The 20,679-nt window shown below is 52.7% G+C and overlaps 1 protein-coding gene across 6 annotated transcripts in view; it reads right to left on the bottom strand.

Moving 5' to 3' along the window:
* DNAH2 (dynein axonemal heavy chain 2) overlaps positions 1 to 20,679 on the bottom strand; it is a 120,840-nt gene that overhangs the window by 29,774 nt on the left and 70,387 nt on the right. For all 6 annotated transcript variants that reach the window (XR_016223774.1, XM_089317171.1, XM_089317168.1 and 3 more), the window contains 23 exons: positions 20,234 to 20,414; positions 19,394 to 19,521; positions 18,878 to 19,030; positions 18,517 to 18,642; positions 13,192 to 13,410; positions 12,894 to 13,011; positions 12,542 to 12,678; positions 11,837 to 11,974; positions 11,586 to 11,744; positions 9,682 to 9,834; positions 9,421 to 9,512; positions 8,913 to 9,111; positions 8,553 to 8,777; positions 6,447 to 6,551; positions 4,539 to 4,727; positions 4,267 to 4,352; positions 3,996 to 4,126; positions 3,688 to 3,837; positions 3,187 to 3,354; positions 2,815 to 2,975; positions 1,762 to 1,901; positions 238 to 370; positions 11 to 150 (listed from right to left, as the gene is read on the bottom strand). Coding sequence is in view for 5 of the 6 variants with exons in the window: in XM_089317171.1 (XP_089173297.1) it covers positions 11 to 150; positions 238 to 370; positions 1,762 to 1,901; positions 2,815 to 2,975; positions 3,187 to 3,354; positions 3,688 to 3,837; positions 3,996 to 4,126; positions 4,267 to 4,352; positions 4,539 to 4,727; positions 6,447 to 6,551; positions 8,553 to 8,777; positions 8,913 to 9,111; positions 9,421 to 9,512; positions 9,682 to 9,834; positions 11,586 to 11,744; positions 11,837 to 11,974; positions 12,542 to 12,678; positions 12,894 to 13,011; positions 13,192 to 13,410; positions 18,517 to 18,642; positions 18,878 to 19,030; positions 19,394 to 19,521; positions 20,234 to 20,414 (3,431 nt within the window). In the remaining variant the exon portion in view is untranslated. The remainder of the gene's footprint in view (positions 1 to 10; positions 151 to 237; positions 371 to 1,761; positions 1,902 to 2,814; positions 2,976 to 3,186; positions 3,355 to 3,687; positions 3,838 to 3,995; positions 4,127 to 4,266; positions 4,353 to 4,538; positions 4,728 to 6,446; positions 6,552 to 8,552; positions 8,778 to 8,912; positions 9,112 to 9,420; positions 9,513 to 9,681; positions 9,835 to 11,585; positions 11,745 to 11,836; positions 11,975 to 12,541; positions 12,679 to 12,893; positions 13,012 to 13,191; positions 13,411 to 18,516; positions 18,643 to 18,877; positions 19,031 to 19,393; positions 19,522 to 20,233; positions 20,415 to 20,679) is intronic.

Here is a 20,679-nt window from a genome sequence, read left to right as displayed (position 1 = left end):
TTCTTGATACTTCTTATATCCAGACACGAGCTCCAGGTAGTTGGTGGGTGTGACGTAGTTGTGTCTTCGCAGCTCCAGCAGCATCTTCTGGGAGTACTGCGCCACCGACCAGTGCATGGTGACAAAGATCCGGGCCACCTTCTTGTGGATCTGAGGCCAATGATAACGGACAGAGGATGAAGGAGCTGGAGAGGGAAATGTGGGGGGAGATCGGGTGTGACGAGAGTGGGGGCTCACATTCTCTTGTGTCCCCAGGTCTACTCCCACGAGGTACTTCTCAGCCACCTCCAGCAGGGCCTCGTGGGGCCACTCCGAGAACCAGTTGATGGTGGTGCAGTTCACCAAGGCGGGGTACTGGCGGATCCAGTTCCTGGGGAGAGGTTTCCAGAGGCAGTCACGTCCATTTGTGGCACAGGCTACAGCCGCCCCGCGTCCCTGTACCTCCCTGTTGGACCCTGCCCCTTTACAGCGGGGTCACGTGGCACTTAGAAACACAGTCTGGAGTCAGACTTGAGAGGCGTGGGACTCAAGAAAGGACCTGGATGTTAGCTTCCCCTTCTGTAACGTGGGGGTCGGATTACACATGATGGTGGCTGCGGGGCTCAGTTGGGGGACCGATGCATATAAGATGCTAAGCATGGCACCTGTCACAAGGCAAATCTACCACGCACTGTACCCATTCAAGACTAAACCCCAGGGCAGCCCAGCTTGCCTCCCCACCCGAGTTCTCTGATGCCTTTAAAAAAATCCAGTCATATCGAGAGTGGGTAAAGAAAACATGCTCTGTACATGGGGTGAGCTACTATTCAGTCTTAAAGAGAAGGCAACTGGTCACATGGCACATTGCAGATGGGCCTCAAGGACTTATGCTGAATGACACAAGCCTGTCACAGAAAGACAAGCACCATAGACTCACAGAGACAGAAAGGAGAATGGGGTTGCTGGGGGCTGGGAGAAGGAGGCATGAGGGGTTAGTACATAATGGGTACAGAGTTTTAGTTTGCGAAAACAAAGAAGTTCTAGCGATCTGTGGCACGACAATATGAACATACCTCACACTACAGAAGGGGATGCTCAAAAATGACCTGGGTAATTGGTTTATACTTTTTTTTTTTTTTAAAAAAACTATGATTAAAGATTAAAAGCAAGCAAACAAAAAACTCCACAACTACTAACAACAAAAGAATGTAGTCACACCAAGAGGACGGATGACTCCCATGTCAGCTGTAGGACTGTCCTGAAAGAAGGCACAGAGATGGGTGAGCTGGGCGGGAGAGTAACTGTCACTCAAGACTAACTTCCAGGACTGGTGCTGTGGCACAGCGGGTTAAAGCTCTGGCCTGCAGTGCCAGCATCCCTGGCGCCGGTTCAAGTCCTGGCTGCTCCACTTCTGATCCAGCTCCAGCTCTCTGCTATGGCCTGGGAAATCAGAGGAAGCTGGCCCAAATCCTTGGGCCCCCGTACCCGCATGGGAGAAGCTCCTGGCTCCTGGCTTCGGATCGGCTCACTCAGATCAGCTCAACTCTGGCCCTTGCGGCAATTTGGGGAGTGAACCAGTGGATGGAAGACCTTTCTCTCTCCCTGGCTCTACATTTCTCTGTAACTCTGTCTTTCAAATAAATAAAATAAATCTTAAAAAAAAAAAAAAAAGACTAACTTCCAGAAGGTCCGAGGAGGGGCAGGGGTACCCAGCAACAAGGGGAGGGGGGCTATGGGAGAGTGCTGGGGCCCACAGGGAGAAGAAGGACGTGGAGGAGTCACCTGAAGGGGTCCCCCACGGGGCTGAGGCAGAGCACGATGTGCAGGTTGTTCCGCACGCGCTCGATGAGGTAGGCAAAGAGGCTGTCCGAGGACTCAGGCACCTGCTCGGCCCGTGCCTGATCTATGATGTGTGCCTGGATCTGACAGAAGCCACACAGGGTCAGAGGGCTGAAGCCTCCAAGGCCGAGTCAGCAGGGCAGCAGGTTAGGTAGACTGACTGTATATATATATTTTTTTTTAATCTTCATTTATGTCTTTTCATTTACTTGAAAGGCAGAGAGGCAGGGAGAGACCAAGAGCTTCCACCCTCTGGTTCATTCCCTAAATGCCTGTAACACCTAGGGCTGGGCCAGGCTGAGGCCAGGAGCCAGGAACTCTGATCCCCCACATAGGTGCCAGGGGCCCAAGTACCTGAGCCAGCATCTGTCGCCTCCCAGGGTGCACATTAGCAGGAAGCTGAGTCGGAACTGGAGGCAAGACTCAAAACAGGCGCTCCAATATGGGATATGGATGTCCCAAGTGGTGGCTTAACCCACTGCACCACAACGTCCACCCCACGTGTGTGTTTTAAAGCGGCTCTGGGGGTGGACATTTGACCTGGCAGTTAAGTCGCTGCTTGGGACATCCACATCCCACATTAGAGTGCGTGGGTTTGTGTCCCTCCTCCACTTCAAGCCCACCTTCCCCCACCCTGGGAGGCAGTGATGGCTCAAGTACTTGGGTCCCTACTACCTATGTGGAAGACCCAGACTGAGTTCCAGGCTCCTGGCTTTGGCCTGGCCCAGCCCTAGCTGTTGTGGGATTTTGGGAAGCCAACAAGGGGATGAAATATCTCTCTCTCTCTCTCTCTCTCTCTCTCTCTCTCTCTCTCTCTCTGCTTTTCAAATAAGTCTTTTTTTACATTTTGTTTTACAAAACAGCCTGGCTCAGCAGGGTTCCTGGGGGGAAGAGAGCTGGCCTCAGGGCGGTCCTGCAGAGCGCCTCTAGGAACCCGTGGCTTCTCAGGGGTTAAGAAGGGCAAAGGACTGGCAGGTGTGGAAGGAACGTAGGTACCTCTTCAAATTCATCAGTCTTGTAGAGATTCGGGACCTCCCCCGAGCTGAGGATGTTGTTAATGTCCTCTAGGAAGGACTCATCAGCAATCTGGGTGTCCACAAAAAGGAAGGACGTGGTCTTGAGCTCCACCCCAGCCTGGCGATACAGGCGCTTGATATCTGGCCAGACGGAAAGAGGGCCGGGGGACACAGGATGGATATGCTCCCTCCAGCCCAGTGCACACGCAGCACCCACCTGTGCCCCACACCGGCAAGGCGTGTCCCACAGTCTGGCCTCCCTCTCTCTCCTCTCTTGGCACCAACAGACTCAGGCATCGCCTCTTTCATTCCCAGTCCCAACCCCACTTCTGCTCCAGAAACCCAGCCATACCATCCCGGAACTCCTGCTTCCGATAGTGTTTGGTGACTTCGATCTGGAAGGTGATGTAGTCGCAGATGGACGACGCCAAGCGGGCCAGACTCTGGCGCCCACTGCCCCCGATGCCCACCAAGAGCATGTTGCCCCGAGGCTGTCCAATCACCCGCACGATCCGTGTGACTGGGGTGAAGGTGCAAGGAGGGGGGATGAGTTGGATGAGCAAACCCAAGGGAGTCTCTGGGCCTGAGGTGAGCAACTGGGCTCCCTCTCCCCCCCCTAAACTGAAGCGGAGGAACCCAGGGGTGTGGGAAGAGGTTGGAGCCTCAGGCCCTGGTAGTGATCCAAACTTGAGCCTCCACTTTGTCCACTAAAACCCATCGACACAAGGGCATCTGGGGCCAGGGAGGCGACTTCTGGGAGTTGATTTGGGATTCCCGGGAAGGGATCACTGTGTCCTTAGCAATACCACGTAACTGGGGTGAGGGGAAGAGGGTGGGCGTAGCAGGTGCTCACTGTGTTCGATGGCCTCCCGGAAGAGCACGAGCTGCATGGGCACGACAGCGGGTGACAGGTTGTACTCATTCAGAGCATTCTCTATGGCCGTCTTCAGTACCGTCAGATCTGTCAGGTCCTCGTACACCTTGGGCTCCTTCAGGAAGTCCCCTGGGCCGTGAGATGCGGAGGTCACAGTCTGAACTACATGGTCCTCCCCAGACCTCCTCCAGGGCCCTAAGCACCAGACCCTGATGCTCTGGCTCTCCTCCTAACCCCTGTCTCTCTTAAGGGTCACCAGCCTACAGGTGTCACAGCTCCCGGCTCACCAAAGATAGGAGGACGCTTGTTGGGACAGAGATTGTGAAACGTGAGGTCAAAGAAGGAGCCGAGTTTGTCGCTTAGGATGGCCACGAAGGCTTCCATGTCCGTCGCATCCACCAGGCGGTCAGAGAAGACTCTGTTAGGAGGGCGTTGGGGAGAGATCTGGGACCACAAAAGAGGATGGCCCTGGGGAAGGGAGGGCGGGGCCAGGGGTGAGGCTGGGGTTGGGCGCAAGCCTGAGAAAGCCTGCCTCTGGCCAGGACACACAGCAGTCACCTGAAGCATTCGTGAATCCAGAGCCGTGTGATGCTGGCCTTGGTATCGTGGAAGTCCTTGTTGGCTCTCAGCATTCCCTGGAAGACCTGAGGAGGGGAGGTGACCATTCGCCAGAGGCAGGAAGCGGATCCAGCAGTTTTGGAGGTGAGGGCAGGGCGTTTTAGAGCTGGGGTGACCCGCCAGTGTGCGGTCTCAGGCTCATTTGGAGAAGAAGTGGATGCCTCCAGGGAGGCCACGCCAGGCAAAAGGGGCGAGGTCAGACGGACTCTCACCTTGGAGATGTCGCGAAGGTTGAACAGGTAATGGATCTTGGCGGGCGTGGGCAGGAAGCGCTGCACCACAGTGTTGTACAGGTCCAGGGTGGCCTCGGTCACCACGTTCCCGATGGGCTTCACCTCTTCCTCAAAGTCCTGGAGCTTCTGATTGATCATGGTGCCAAAGATGCGGGTGATCTGGGACTCCTGGAAACAGGCCCTCACACTCACTCTCCAAGGCTCCCCGTCTTTCAACCAGGGCCAGGAGGAGAGTGAGGGGGTTGAAGAGCTTGACTCATGGGCAAGATTTAAGTGGGCACCAAAAAAAAAAAATCAGAAGCCAACAGCAACAATATTTTAATGTAACATTTTAAAATCAAAATTAATGTAAACAACCCATGATGAGCAAATACAAACATTTAAATAAAGACTGGATCAGTGTTACCGATTTTTCCTTTTGCCTCAGGCTCCAATATCACCCTGCATTGTTATGATCTTCTACTCTTTTACAACTTTGGTATTTGTTTATCGGTAATTTTTGGCATTATTGGACTAAAATTTTTTTTGTTTATTTATTTGAGAGACAGAGACAGAGCGCTCCTTTGCTGGTTCACTCTCCAAATGCCCACAATGTCCAGGACTGGACCAGGGCTGAAGCTGGGAGCCAGGAACTCAGGCCAGTTCTCCTAAGTGGGTAGAAGGGATCCAAATACCTGGGCCATCACTGCTGCTTCCCAGGGTCAGGAGCCAGCGCCAGGTATCAAACCAAGGCACTCCAATGTGGAACACGGACATCTTAACTGCTAAGCTAAACATCCACCTCTAATGTTGTTGCTGTTGTTGTTGTTGTTTTTGACAGACAGAGTTAGACAGTGAGAGAGAGACAGAGAGAAAGGTCTTCCTTCCGTTGGTTCACCCCCCAAATGGCCACTACGGCCAGCACGCTGCACCGATCCGAAGCCAAGAGCCAGGTACTTCCTCCTGGTCTCCCATGTGGGTGCAGGTGCCCAAGCACTTGGGCCATCCTCCACTACCTTCCCGGGCCACAGCAGAGAGCTGGACTGGAAAAGGAGCAACCGGGACTAGAACCCGGTGCTCATATGGGATGCTGGCACCGCAGGCAAAGGATTAACCTAGTGAGCCACAGTGTGGGCCCCCCTCTAATGTTTTTAATATCACATTGAAATGGTATTTCTTGAGATTAGCATATAGTGCAGTGGTTGAGCCACCACTTACTTGCAAAGCTGTCATCCCATATCAGAGTGCCAGTTTGAGTCCCTGCTGCTCTACTTCCTATCCAGCTTCCTGCTAATGTGCCTGGAAAGGCAGCAGAAGACGGCCCAAGTACTTGGGCCGCTGCCACCCAGAATGGAGTTCCTGGCTGCTGGCTTTGGTCTCACCCAGTCCTGGCTGTTGTGCCATTTGAAGTGAACCAGCAGATGGAAGCTTGCTCTCTCTCTCTCTGTCTCTGTCTCTGTCTCTGTCTCTCTCTCTCTCTCACACACACACACACATACACACACATCAACATTTTGTCTTTCAAATAAATAAATCTTTTATAAAATAAAATATCATTTTTCCTGATGACTGACTTTTCTTGACGGCCCCTTAAATTCTGTACTGGAGTGAGCATCCTGGCGTTGCTTTGGCTCCCAGCTTTGTTGGATCTCCCTTCCTTAGTCTGCTTGGGCCCCACCACGGTCCATCCACTGGGACCACAGGGCTTTACATTCCAAGGCCAGCAAGCCGCCTTTCCCACGTGCAGCTACCCTAGATCAGGATTTGACAAGGGCTCCTACAGACAGTCCCACTGCTGTGGCGTTCGGCTCCCAGCATGCAACTCGGCTCAGCATCCCTCCATTCCCTCCTTGACCTGCCCCCTCCTTCTCTGGGAGCCCCTCCCAGCAGCTCCCACGAGACCCTCACCGTGGGGAAGGTCATGTTGATGATGTTGAAGCGACTCTGCAGCCGCGGGGAGATGATGGTCCGCCCCCCGCCAGGGGGGCCCATGGCGGCCATCAGGAACATGTCCTGGAGAAGAAGATGGGGAGAGGAGATGAAGCGCAGAAACGGGAGGCGTCGTCACAGGAGCTGGAGGGCCAGGATTCTGAATGCTCCCCATACAAAGAAAGGAGTGTGTGGGGTGACGGCCACGCCAGCGGCCCTGCCCTAAGGATCACACGCACTGAAATGTCACCCTGCACGATTCCCAGGCGTCCATTTAACTCCATTTTAACTTTTTGGATAAAATATTAAAGAGAAACAGGGAGGTTGCAAAAGGAGTAGGGAGAAAGATAGTGGCTGGAGAGACGCAGGGAGGGACAGGGACAGCGTCAGCAGGGGAAGCATGGAACAGCGGGGCAGAGGCAGCCGAAGAGGAGGGGACAAGAGGATTCCTTTTAAGAATTATTAAAATGGGGCCGGCACTGTGGCATAGTAGGCTAAGCCTCCACCCATGGCGCTGGCATCCCACATGGGCGCCAGTTCAAGTCCTGGCTGCTCCTCTTCTGATCCAGCTCTCTGCTATGGCCGGGGAAAGCAGCAGAGGATGGCCCAAATGCTTCAGCCCCTGTACCCCTGTGGGAGACTTGGAAGAAGCTCCTGGCTTTAGATCGGCCTAGGTCCAGCCATTGCAGCCATTTGGGGAGTGAACCATCGAATGGAAGATATCTCTCTCTCTCTCTCTCTGCCTCTCTGTAATTCTGCCTTTCAAATAAATAAATAAATATCTTTCAAAAATTATTAAAATGATATATATTTTTTATTTTATTTATTTGAAAGACAGAGTTACAGAGAGAAGTAGAGACAGAGAGAGAGGTCTTCCATCCACTGGTTCACTTCCCAGGTGGCCATAATGGCCGGAGCTGCAATGATCCAAAGCCAGGAACCAGAAGCTTCTTCCAGGTCTCCCACATGGGTGCAGGGGCCCAAGGACTTAGGCCATCTTCTACTGTTTTCCCAAGCCATAGCAGAGAGCTGGATTGGAAGAGGAGCAGCCAGGACTCGAACTGGTGCCCATACGGGATGCCGGCGCTTCAGGCCCAGGCTTTAACCCGCTGCGCCACAGCACTGGCCCTGATACATTTGTCTTTATTTTCTTACCCTAATCCATGGATTCAAATTAGAAAACACAGGTAGCGGAGACCAGCATTGTGCCACAGCAGGTTAAGCTACTGCCCAAGATGCCAGCATCCCTTATGAGCACTGGTTCTAGTCCCAGTTGCTCCCTTCTGATCCAGTTCCTCACTAAGGTGCCCAGGAAGGCAACAGAAGATGGCCCTAGTACTCGGGCCCCTGAACCCAAGGGAAGACCTAGGCGGGGTTCTGGGCGCCTAGCTTATGGCCATTTGTGGAGTGAACTGGTAGATGGAAGATACCTCTCTCTCTCTCTCTCACTCTCTCTCTCTCTCTGCCTTTCAAATAAATAAATAAATCTTTTAAAAAAATCAGTAAGTAAAAAACAAATTTGATTGCATCTTCCAGATATTCTCTATTTTCCTTTTTAATCTGTTTATACGTGTATGTGCATTTTTGTGCTCTCAGTAACCTGTGAGTGTGGTATTAGGTGAGTCTGGGATACAGAGTGCCAGACAGATGGGCACCCCATAAATCACACTGGAGTGGCTGCCGCCCAGTGATTAAAGAAAGAGAAACAAACAGGATGCCCAGGAACCCCACCCACCAGAAGAGCCAGGCCTGACACCATGGAGGCAGCCACAGTGGCAACAGGAGGCAGGAAGACCCGGCGTGTGTGGCTGTGGACCCCAGCCTCCCAGGCAGTTCTAGGGGAAGGCTGGGCCCACCTGTGAGCGAGGGCTGAGAGGCCTGGAACAGAAGTGCAGGTTGCAGGAAAGCATCCTTCGGCCACAAAGGTCAGTGAGAATGAAGAGAGTTACTAATGGGAGTTGACAACGTAGGGGCCAGAGTCTGGGTACCAGGGAAGAAGCAGGCCAGTGCTGTGCGGAGAGGTGTTATAGGACTGTAGAACTAGGGTGTGGGGTCCCAGTGGAGGGGGGGCTCTTGGATACTCACCCGGATGTACTTGATGGTCTGCTTTGAGCGGTCATACCAGAAGCCATAGTCAATCCAGAGGCGAATCAGCTCCAGGGGTGGCTGGGAGCCGAATGCGTCCTTAGCTGGCATGTTCAGGTCATCCATAAAGGTGATCATGCTCTTGCCCCCGAACGGCACATAGACCCCCTTAGTTCGCTTCTCCACCCTGCTCTCAATGATGCTCTGCACGTTGTTGGATGTGGTCTGGTGGAAGAGGCACAGAAGGAAGTCTTGGGTCCCCCAGGAGAAACAGGGATTCAGAGAGGAGCATCGGCCAGGCGGTTGAGCCCCAGGGGACAGCAGAAGGGAGGGATGGCCAGGCATGGGGCCCCAACACACCTGTGCAGACATGTTGACGATGAGCACCGACCACTGGCTGGAGGGCAAGGACTGCAGGACGCTTTGGGCTATGGAGGTCTTTCCAGTCCCCACGGGCCCCACCAGCAGGACAGGATTCTGGTTGGCCACCAAGGTGCTCACCAGGTAGTTGTAGCGAACAGTGTCGACAGTGGGCACCATGATCTTGTAGAAAGGGGCGCTTGGGGAGCAAAGGAAGCGGGGATCACCAGCCCATCCACCCCTCCCAGCTCCCGCTTCACCCTTCCCCTCCGTGTTTGTCTTCCATCCAATCACCGACCCGGCCTTCCTGGGGGCTGGGGCTCAGCCACTCTCCTTCAGGACCCTGCCCCGGGTGCTCTGGATCCCGTCTCTTGTACTCGAGACCCCTCTCTCCTCCAGAAGCTCCTTCTTTCCACCACCCACTGCTACTTCTGGGTTCCCTCAGGTTCGCTGTGTCTCCCATTACTGCTGTCCCAAACCCTATCCTCGTCCTGGACCCCATTCTCACTTCGGAGGGTAGCGCCAGCTCTTAGGGAGCTTGTCTTCAAACGACGTCCAGCTCCGCATCTTGGGGTTCACAAAATACTCGTACACTGTGTCCTACAGAGGGCAAGGGTGTCGGGTCACCAGGGCCTTCCTCCAGCTCTCCCCAGGCCAGGAGAGGGGCTCACAGACCATCAGGTGGAAGGAAGAGAGCTGGGTGGGTGGCAGACACTGAGCAACAGGGAAAAATAGGACAAATTGGACAGGTGGGCTCGAGGGCCCTGACCTTGTTGGGAAAGGAGCCCTCGATCTCTCGGAGGAAACTGTCGATCTTCTTGCGGCCGTCTTCATCCACAGAGGCACACACAGACCAGATCATGCTGAACACAAACATCATCTCAACCATGGTGGTGTAGACTTCACCATCCCCTGGGTTCACCTAGATGCAAGGAAAGGTAAAAAAGGGCCTTTGAGAGCTGGAGGGATCTACTGGACAGCAGAGGTCACTGCCACAGCCTAGAGACTTCCTATCCTGGTTTTGACCGGAAAACCACGTGGCTGCTTTTTAAAATTAAAATGTGCTGCTCCACTTCCAACCCAGCCCCCTTGCTAATGCGACTGGGAAAGCAGTGGAAGATGGCCCAAGTACTTGGGTCCCTGCCACCCACATGTGAGACCTGGATTGAATTCCAGGCCCCTCGCTTTGGTCTGGTCCAGCCCTGACCATTGTGGCTATTTGGGGAGTGAATCGGCAGATGGAAGATCTGTCTCTCTCCCTGTCTCTGTAACTCTGCCTTTCAAACAAAATACATAAAATTTTTTAAATAAACAAATAAATGGAACGTGCATGTTGGCATACAACCTCCTGAAAGATTTAGATAAACTGAGAACTTGAAGCTTGGCAGTTTCCCCAAGCTTCCTCTCCGCTCGGTCACAATGATGCAGCTGCCATCTGCCCCCTCACCCTAGGCCTGCCTGCCAAGGGGGCTCAAGGAGACAGGGACAGGGACACTCCTGGTGACTGGTTGGTAACCACAGAAAAATGAGAGAGATGGAAAAATAGGATATAGTGTTCTCTCGAGGACAGTAAAGTGGAGGGACTTCTAAAATGTCTTTAAAACTTCGGAGGGTAGTGCCAGCTCTTAGGGAGCTTTGTCCTTAAGTAAAGATAAGTTTATTTTGGTGTAAAAATACTTTGAAATTCATGTACTTTGTTCATAAAATGAATGAAGATCTCTGGCACAGCCATTAAAGCAATGAAATGAATCAACATGTAACGATATAAAACTCAAAACACATTGTTATTTAACAAGCATCTTGTGGCATATGGTGTGCTATTTTTTTGAAATTTATTTTTCATTTTGTTTGAAAGACAGAAAGATGAAGACAGACAGAGAAAGACAGACACACAGAGATCAGCCATCCACTGGTTCACTCCCCAAATGCCCTCAACAGCCCAGATTGGGCCAGGCTGAAGCCAGGAGCCCTGAACTCAATCCAGGTCTCCCACGTGGGTGGCCGAGATCCAAGTACTTGAGCCCTCACCTGCTGATCCCCCCCAAATGCACCGTAGCAGGAAGCAGGCATTGGAAGCTGAGCTGGAATCAGAACCAGGCACTCTGAGGTAAGGGATGGGAGCATCCCAAGTGGTATCCTAATATGCCAAATGCCTACTGCTCTAGGCATTGGTTTAATCTAAACACCAACAAAAAAATTTTTGGTCTTTACCCCTTAATTCTGAACTGAACAAATTTTTTCCTAAACATTAATTAATTTGAAATTTTCTAAAACCCCTCATCCGAAGAGACCGGGAACTACTTCCAGCTGAAATAGAGTGTGAGGCCTCATGTATACCGAGACCTGGTGTCCCTGTTTCAAAGGGATGGTGAGGGCAGACACCAAGTGTACTGTTCTCAGCTCCCAAAACATGGATGAAAATTACAGTGTGCCCAAGTGGGTACTACATTTAATGTACAATACCCAGTCTGGCCTCCCAACTCAACACACATACACACATACACACACACACACACACAAACACACACACACACCACTGCCTCCAGTGTGTTTTGGAGTGTCTGCTCTACTCAAGCCTTCAAACCATTTCTCAAACGCGCTTGTGCCCTAAGGTTGTCCCCCTGAGCGTATGAGCCCTCCCCAGCCCTGGTCCTGGGCGGGGGGTCCCCTCACCCCATTCTCTGGCGTGGCCAGGGCTGAGTACAGCTTGCAGAGTGAGATGATGCCGCTGTACTCGGGGAGTGGCACCAGCTCATTGCAGTTGTCCTTCTTAAAGGCCAGGATCTTGTTGATGAACTTCTCAAACATGCGCTGCAGGGGCTCCACCTCACCCTGCGGGGGAGTTAAGAAGGAGGCTCTTCACTTACTCATCCGTGGCCCACAGGCCGCCTGGCTACGTTCCCACTCCTCAATCCCCTGTGCACCTTTGGCCTCTTCTCCAGCCACGACTGGACATAGGGCTTCCAGCCCAGGTCGACGTAGTCGGTGTAGACCATCCCGCAGCGAGACACAGTGGCTGGAGAGGCCACCGCCAAGTTCTCCACTTCGAACAGGAGAGACACCTAAGGATGCACTCTGGTCAGAATTTTGCCTTGCTCTCTGCCCCTCCCCATCTATAAAAAATAAAGACTCCAGAAGTCTGACGCCCTGCAATGCTTCCGTCAAGTGGCAAAAAGAATAGAGAGTTGAGGTGTATGAACAGTTTGGTCTTTAAAAGAAATTAGAGTGTATTCAAGATTATGCTTATGAAAAATCACTCTCGCTCGCATTGTCTGAGTGGGTGGAGGGAGTGGGCTCCACAGCCTCTGAATTCATAACCCTGGCTGTTGTCACAAATGAAGGCCGTGCCTCAGATGTCAGTGGCGGTGAGGCTGAGGATGGTCACCCAAGCCAACACGGGGCTTCCTGGGACACAAAGTTCTTTTCTGCACCATCGTTCTCCACACCCAAGGTTGGCAAAGCATTTTTCCCTTCAGTCGCAGCTCTCCCTGGATCTGGGCACCCTCCTCCTCAGCTCTCTGATGGAACTTACTCTTCCTTTAGACTTCTGGGCCTCCTGCCCCAGTCCCCGGCCCACGCCCTCGGTCCTGCTTCTGCAGGGCCCTGGGTACCTGGCTGCACCCCTGTACCTGCTCAGGCATTGCGATGCGCTCGCCGTTGATGAGGGTCAACACTTTGTTGTCGTCCATGACGGAGTTCATGCTCTCGATCCACAAAGTGTCCACAGGCCCATCGAAAAGGATCCACTTCTCATCCGGCTTCTCGTCTTAGCAGGAGATGGACAATCAGGAAGCCAGGAAACTTATCGTCTCGGTGCCACACACACACACACACACACACACACGTTCCATGGGGATGCAGGCTCTGCCCCCCAGGCCCCAAGCATCTCTCTCCCGAATTTGAGCCTCCAACCCCCAGGGTGCCCATCCCCTTAGGAGACTCAAACATCTGCTCTCCCCCATCCCATGACCCTTTGGCTACCTGCACATGCTGTTCTCATGACACTGGACAAGATGCCATCTGTCCATTCATTAGTGTTCAGGTCATATTCCCCGTAGAGTTCTCCAAGGGACAAAGCCTTGGGGTTCAAAGGGAACTCCTAAAAACAACACAGAAGTAATTAAAAATCCCCAGAGCCTCCTTTATCTCCAGTCCCCTCTTGGCACTTGCCCTTCTCTGTCTCATCTCTCCCAGGCCTCTCTGGACCAGGCATGGCCCTCCCTGATACCCAAGCAGCCTTGTCCACCACCCGCCTGACTCCACTGCCCCAACTCCATACTCTAACGATGTTGAAGTTGGGGTCCCCGGCGCGGCACAGAGAGGACAAGGAGGCCTGTAGGATTCGCCATGAGGCAGTCTTGCCACTGCCCGTGCAGCCCACGATCATGGTGGAGTGGCGGGAGTTCTTGGTTTCATACAACTGGAAAACCTTGGTGATGGTGAATGGTGTGCTCTGCAGGCCCATGTCTCGAATCTCCTGCTCGATGGCCTCCTGCAGCTGGGGGGGTGGGGGAGAACAAAGGAATGGAACAAAGAGGATGCGGCCCCCAGAGGACTTCCAAAACCTCCCCAACGCCGGGGAGGACGCTGCACACTGATAAAGGTGCTGCCAGGGCCCTCTGCACTCTGGCCAGTGTTTGCTCACCAGGAAACTGGCCAGCTGCAGAGTTAAGGGGCTGGCTCTGGGGTCAGCCGGGCTGGTTCTGAGCCTCTGTGTCCGTGTCTGCGCCATCTCTGAGATGGAATTTTATAAATCTTTTCTGTTAGTATCCAGCAAATATTTATCAGGTCTCCCCAGTAGGTGCTAAGCACTGTGTTGGGTGCTAGGAACATGGCTAAGAACACGTGACCTTGTCAGTTCACCTATGGATTTTTATTGGTATTGACTGTAAGAGGAATGACATACAGTCTTACAGATCTTACTTGCTGCTAATACCATTTTAATAGCTAAGTTATCTGGGGACGTCGCTGTGGCATAGTAGGTAAAGCCGCCGCCTGCAGTGTCGGCATCCCATATATATGGGTGCTGGTTCGAGTCCTGGATGCTCCACTTCTGATCCAGCTCTCTGCTATGGCCTAGGAAAGCAGCAGAAGATAGCCAAAGTCCTTGGACCCTTGCATCTATGTGGGAGACCTGGAGGAAGCTCCTGGTTCCTGGCTTCAGATCAGCACAGCTCCAGCCATTGCAGACAATTGAAGAGTGAATTAGCAGATGGAGGACTTCTCTCTCTCTCTCCCCCTGCCTCTCCTTCTCTGTGTAACTCTGACTTTCAAATAAATAAATAAATCTTTTAAAAAAATAGTTATCTGGGCCGGCGCCGTGGCTCAATAGGCTAATCCTCCGCCTGCGGCACCGGTACAGCGGGTTCTTGTCCCAGTCAGGGTGCTGGATTCTGTCCTGGTTGCCCCTCTTCCAGGCCAGCTCTCTGCTGTGGCCCAGGAGTGCAGTGGAGGATGGCCCAAGCGCTTGGGCCCTGCACCCCATGGGAGACCAGGAGAAGCACCTGGTTCCTGCCTTCGGATTAGCGCGGTGCGCTGGCCGCAGCACGCTGGCCGCAGCAGCCATTGGAGGGTGAACCAACGGCAAAAAGGAAGACCTCTCTCTCTGTCTCTCTCTCACTGTCCACTCTGCCTGTCAAAAAAAAAAAAAAAAAAATAGTTATCTGGCCGGCACCACGGCTCACTAGGCTAATCCTCCGCCTGCGGCGCCGGCACCCCAGGTTCCAGTCCCAGTCAGGATGCCAGATTCTGTCCCGGTTGCTCCTCTTCCAGGCCAGCTCTCTGCTGTGGCCCGGGAAGGCAGTGGAGGATGGCCCAGGTGCTTAGGCCCTGCACCCACATGGGAGACCAGGAGGAAGCACCTGGCTCCCAGCTTTGGATCAGCGCTGTGCGCTGGCCGTAGCAGCCATTTGGGGGGTGAACCAACAGAAGGAAGACCTTTCTCTCTGTCTCCCTCTCTCACTGTCTAACTCTGCCTGTCAAAAAAAACATAGTTATCTGGTAACAGTTAAACCATTTCTAGGCAATTACTTATTTATTTAAATTTATTTGAGGCAGACTTAGAGTCTACCTAGTCAATGTTCCTAAATATTCTATATGTGCTTGGAAAACAGTGGTTATTCTTCAATTTCTATAGATACCTATATCAAGATTGTTATTGTATGGTTCAAACTTTTTTCAAATAATTTGCTCATTTATTTTCATTTTATTTGAAAGGCAGAGAGACAGACGGACCTAGAGAACTTTTTTCCACTTGTTTATTCCCCAAACGTCCACAACAGCCAGGGCTGTGCACTCCAAAGCCAAGAGCCATGAACTCCATCTGGGTCTCCCCTGTGGGTGGTGGGGACCCAAGCATCTGGGCCGTCACCTGCTGCTTCCCAATGTGTGCGTTAGCAGGAAGCTGGATTGTGAGCACAGGAGCTGGGCCTTGAACTCCAACGTGGCAGGTGCTCCCAGTGGCAGCTTAACCGCGGTGCCAATCACCCACCCTCACCCCGTCTTCTCTCTTTGGACGCTTGGTAATCTTTTCCGTGTCCTGGTGTTTTGAAATTTCACAGCGATAGGACTTTGTAAGGATTTACGTTGTCGCTTGTGGACACTTTCATGTCGGAAGCACATCCTTCATCTCCGGGTGCTCTTCCTGAACCGCTTCGTTACTGATGCCACTCCTTCCATGTGCGGTTTCTACTTTTTGAAACTCCTGGTATTTGGATACTATCTTTCCTATACCGGCTTTTGAATCTTACCTCTTTCCTCCTTTGCTCTATTCTCTGGACTATCCCCTTTTTAAATAGCATTTCCTAAGTATAGCACCTTAATCTTTCCTGTGAGATTACTACTGATGGATTTACCTATTTTTTTTTTCTTCTCTCTCCTTTATCTGTTTTCTCCCACTTGCTTTTTCCTATTTGTTTTGGCTTCTCCCACAGTAGAGGCTTTTCCTCAGTACCCACAGAGCCACGGACTTCTGTTCACATTAAGGCAAGGGGACCAAAATCCAAAAGGAGTCTCTGAGTGTGTGGGTGGAACCTGTGGGCTTTGAGGGTCTGTAGGTGATTGGCCTGGGCCTCTGCTGAGACATTTCCGTTGTCTGTGTCTTAGTCACTCCTCTCCGGCCAGCCAGATTCCCCAGAGATAAGTCCCCCAGCTGCCTGTCTGGCCGCCACCATTCTGGGAGCCGCAAGATGAAAGCAGACTGAGGTGTCTGTATTCCCTGAGGAGATATCCGCTTAATCCCCACTTGTAATGGGGCTCATCCTGTGACTCCTGCAATGGGGCTCAACCGACTGCACTTGGTGTCGCCAGGTCCAGACGCCTGCGTTTTGCCCCACCATCTCCTTCCTGGGTACGGGAGGAGCAGTCACGCAGGGCCACAGAGGAGAGGCAGAGCCAGAGATCCAGCCTAGCTAACGTCTTTTGCCTCTGTACTTCAGTTACGCCCCCTTCACTCCCTCCCCTACTCCCCACAAACGCTTAGTTGGCCCTGTGAAGGCAGCCTTTCAGTGTCCCCCACTTCTGGCCTGCTCAGGCTTGCTAACTAGGCCACAATCTATCCATTTTCTTCGTGTGCCTAAGACTTGCCTATCCTTCTCCCACTCTCCCAATCATTTTGTGTATGTGTGCCTCATGAATTAGTTTACTTAGTTGTGGCAGATTTTAATCCACTTTAAATTTTTTAAAATTTATTTGAGAAAGAGAGAGCGAGCAAGCGAGCTTCCATCTCCCAGTTCACTCTCCAAATGTCCATAGTGGTTCTTGGCAGGGGGCCAAAGCTGGTGAACACAGCTTTTTAAAAAAGATTTATTTATTTATTTGAGAGGCAGAATTACAGACACAGGGAGAGGGAGAGACAGAGACAGAGGTCTTCCATCCACTGGTTCACTCCCCAAATGGCTGCAACGGCCGGAGCTGCGCCGATCCGAAGCCAGGAGCCAGGAGCCTCCTCCAGGTCTCCCACATGGGTGCAAGGGCCCAAGAACTTGGACCATCCTCCACTGCCCTCCCAGGCCACCATCAGAGAGCTGGGTCTGAAGAGGAGCAGCCAGTTGAGCAGCCGGCCCCAATGTAGCTATTTTTAAAATCTGTGCCTATAGTTTCAGGAGTTAAAGTCTTCATGGATCTGACTCCACTGTGTGTTGTTCTTCTGCCTCCCAGGGTGTGCATTAGCAGGAAGCTGATCAGAACTGGAGGAGATGGGACACGAACCAGACATTCTGATGTGAGATGCGAGTGTCCCAAGAGGGGACTTAACCAGTGGGCAAAAGGTGTCCCCAGAGGCAAAACGCCTGCCCCCGTTTCCTTGAACTTTTATGTGTGAGAATTCTTGGAGGCAAAAGTTGAAGTCTCAGTCCTCCAGAGACTGACCCCCGTCAGTCACGCGGGGTCACTTACAACCTAATTGCTGTTTAAAATTAGAATCTAAGCTTGATATTTGTGTTTTGACACAGTAGAATTATTTATAATCCTGTGAGGGCTGGCTTGCGGTCAGGAAGTCTCTAAGGAGATGTTGCTCCTTTGTTCCATTGTAACAGGTCAGACAAGCACGCATTGCTGGCAGGCCTTTGGGGCAGCGGTTAGCCTGTCGCTAGGGGGGCCCACATCCCATAGCAGGGTGCCTGAGTTTGAGTCCCGGCTCTGATCTTCATTGCAGCTTCCTGCTGATGCACCCTGGGAGGAGGCAGGCGGTGGCTCAAGTACTTGGGTCACTGCCACCCACGTGGGAGACTCAGATCGAGTTCCTGGCTCCTTGTTTCAGCCTGCCCCAGTCCTGGCTGCTGGGGTCATCTGGGGAGTAAGCCACCAGATGGGAGATGTCTCTCTCTGTCTCTCCCCCACCCCTTATAAATAAAATAAATAAACGTGAAGAGCAAGCTTGTTTTCTGTATTTGGCCTTCTGCATGGTGGAATGAGGGTGTTGTCCCTTCTGGGCTGAGAGTTCTGCACGCTGGGTTCTCTGCCACACCTCCAAATTTGGGCAGCTTTCTCTCCTACCCGCAGTGCCTCACGCTCGACAAAAATTCCGAGGGAGAGAGCCAGCTTTGGCACTCACTTCCCTCTCGGGATTTCTGCTTTTACTCCCACATCTCCCGAATTCCTTCTTTCTTGCCAGCTTAGCAAGGCATTCAGAAAAGATGCTATCTTACGTTTCTAGCCAGCATTTTAGTAGTTTCAATGGAAAAGATTTTTCACGGTGCCTCTGTTACCATACTGCTGGAGAAGAAAGTTCTTAAACTTTCTAAAAGCCCCCTTCTCCCCACCCCCTCTACTTCACTGCTCTGAATTGGAAATCTCTCCTCCAGACTCCCTCAGTGAGGAGATAAGTGGAGGCAGGAGAGAAGCAATGGGTAATGTGGAAGTGGAAAGGCCAGTGGGCTCAAGGTTTCAGTAAAGACAGAGAACCGCTGCACGGGAGTGAGCGGGGGTGGGTGAGTGTGGCCAGAGGGTAGGCGGCAGCATTTTATAGGTAAGGAAGCCCACAGAGCTCCACCGTCTTGCGCAGTCATGGCTAGAGGATGGCAGGACAATGGGAGGAAGCCACATTTCCTTGTTCCCAGACACACATTCGGAGATGAGGTCAGGCAGGATACTGAGGAATACATACCTTGCCGTAGTCGATGACAGGCAGCTCGACGCTGGGAAAGAGATCTTGTACGATGGCGTTGAACAGAGGCACGTCGACCGAGGTTAGCTTGGCAATGTTCATATCCCTCATTGACAGCAACAGAACCTGGAGGGGGAAAAGACAGGCCCCAGGCTTGAGCCTCAGGTGCAGGAGCCAAGAACAATGGGATATACCAGAGTTGGTCGTAAGCGGGACAACAGGTAGAACTTGGGTAACACAGGGGGCAAGACAGGAGGGTGGGCATCTCCATCTGGGAGGAAAGCATCCAAAACACCTTGGTGCCGGCGGGTAGGACCAGGGACAGTGGAGGTTAAGGCCCAAGGGCCGTGTTTGTGGTTACCTCCTCATCAGTCAGGTCAGGCTGTAGGCGGCGCTTCTTGCCTGCGTAGCGCAAGAGGGAGGTGAGGGCACGCAGGCCAAAGTCGTAGTGATCCTGTCGGGAGAGCTGTTGCACGGCCAGTGAGTAAAGTGTGTACACCTTCTTGGCCAGGATCTGCGTAACAGAAACAGAGGTGGGAACTGTTCGTTTGTCCCCCAGATCCCTCTGCTTCATCCAAGGGTGGCGATGGATACGAGAAGCTAGGTCCCCAGACCTGCAGCAACTGAGCAGGGGTGCTGTGTGGACAACCCAGCGCCAAGATCTCCCTACTGGTGAAATTATGGACCAGTGGCATCACAGTGGGGCACTTTCCTCCTTTGACTTTTTTCTGCCTCCACATCCTACTGCCAACAGTCCAAGCTCTTTGTAGTGTAATCTGATTGTGAGGCCTTTGCGGGGCGGGGGTGGGGCACTCTGTCCAGGGAATAATTGTGGATAGGAAACAAAACAACGGGATAAAATGCATTATCAGAATACCTTGCAGTTGCCAAAGCCTTCCCCAAAAAGAATGATTTCGGCAATAAGGGTAGAATCGGGCACCACCATGGCAATGGGGCGGAACATGGACTTGAGGTTCTCGGGGAGCTCCGTGCGGCCAGCATAGCCTGGGAAACAACGCCATTCGTTCAGAGTCCACATGGGTCCTCAGGTCCTCGTCTTGACTTCTTTTCCCAAACCCACTTCCCAGTCAGCCCCGCCCCCGCCCCCGCCCCCGCCCCTAGCTCCATGCTCTGACTCCAACACCACTTCCTTCCTCATCTCAGCCCTGGCTCTTCCCTTTCCATTGTGGTCTTCCTTCCCCGTTTCTGGTCCTTTCCGTACTTTCTATGTGGCCCAGTTCCAAACTGAAATCACAGAGCCATCAATTTCCCACTGCTTCCGGTTCTATGTATAACTCACGCCAGTCCTAACAGAAATCACAGCTGTCTCTCCGATTCCTCAGAACCTAAACCCTTGCACATGCCTGTGCTGCAATCCTAGACCTATCCCTCACAGCTGCTCCTAGGGACGTCAATGACAGATCTTAGGCCCCACACTGGGGGGAGATGCTCCCATTCCCCAAAAAGGGGGAGGGGCAGGTAGACCAGAATTCTGGGTACCTTAAAAATAGGGCTACGTATGTACACCCAGGTGGTCACTAACCCCCTTGGAGAGAACAGTAAGAGCCTCCCCTTCTCCCAGAAACTGCTTAGCCTTCCCTCACCCTTTGCTACCTCCCACCAGATTGCTCTTGGAGGGAGCAGGGGAGGATATGTGGCCATTTGCCCCGATACTCAGTTCTGCCCGGGGGAGCCCCATCTCCTCCCTACCACCTACCGGGATTCATGGTAATGAAGATCCCACAGGACCACACCAGATTGATTTCAAAGCCCTCAAAATGGAAGCGAGTGAGGCCAGCAGTCAAGGCGGACAGGATGGACAGGATCTGCTGGGCCACCACTGACAGCACCTCGATGTTGATGCGATTGAACTCATCGAAGCAGCCCCAGGCGCCAGTCTGTGGGAGGGAGCAGAGTGACTGGGAGCAAGAGAAGCGCCCCAAGATACTGGAGAGCATGAGTAATACACTCTTCCTTAAAATCTGTTAGCACTGAGGGCCAGCACTGTGGCACAGCAGGGGAAGCCGCCACCTACAACACTGGCATTCCACCTTGGAGCGCGGGTTCGAGTCCCAGCTGCCCGGCTTCCCATCCAGCTCTCTGCTAGTGTGCCAGGGAAGGCAGCAAAAGACGGACCAACTACTAGGGCCCCTGCCACCCACA

The sequence above is a fragment of the Oryctolagus cuniculus genome, chromosome 17 (assembly GCF_051225735.1).
Source record: "Oryctolagus cuniculus isolate XC-2025 breed Fujian yellow rabbit chromosome 17, ASM5122573v1, whole genome shotgun sequence".
Lineage (NCBI taxonomy): Eukaryota > Metazoa > Chordata > Mammalia > Lagomorpha > Leporidae > Oryctolagus > Oryctolagus cuniculus.
The sequence above is the reverse complement of the archived record's forward strand: the minus strand, read 5'-3'. Positions and strand labels throughout refer to the sequence as shown.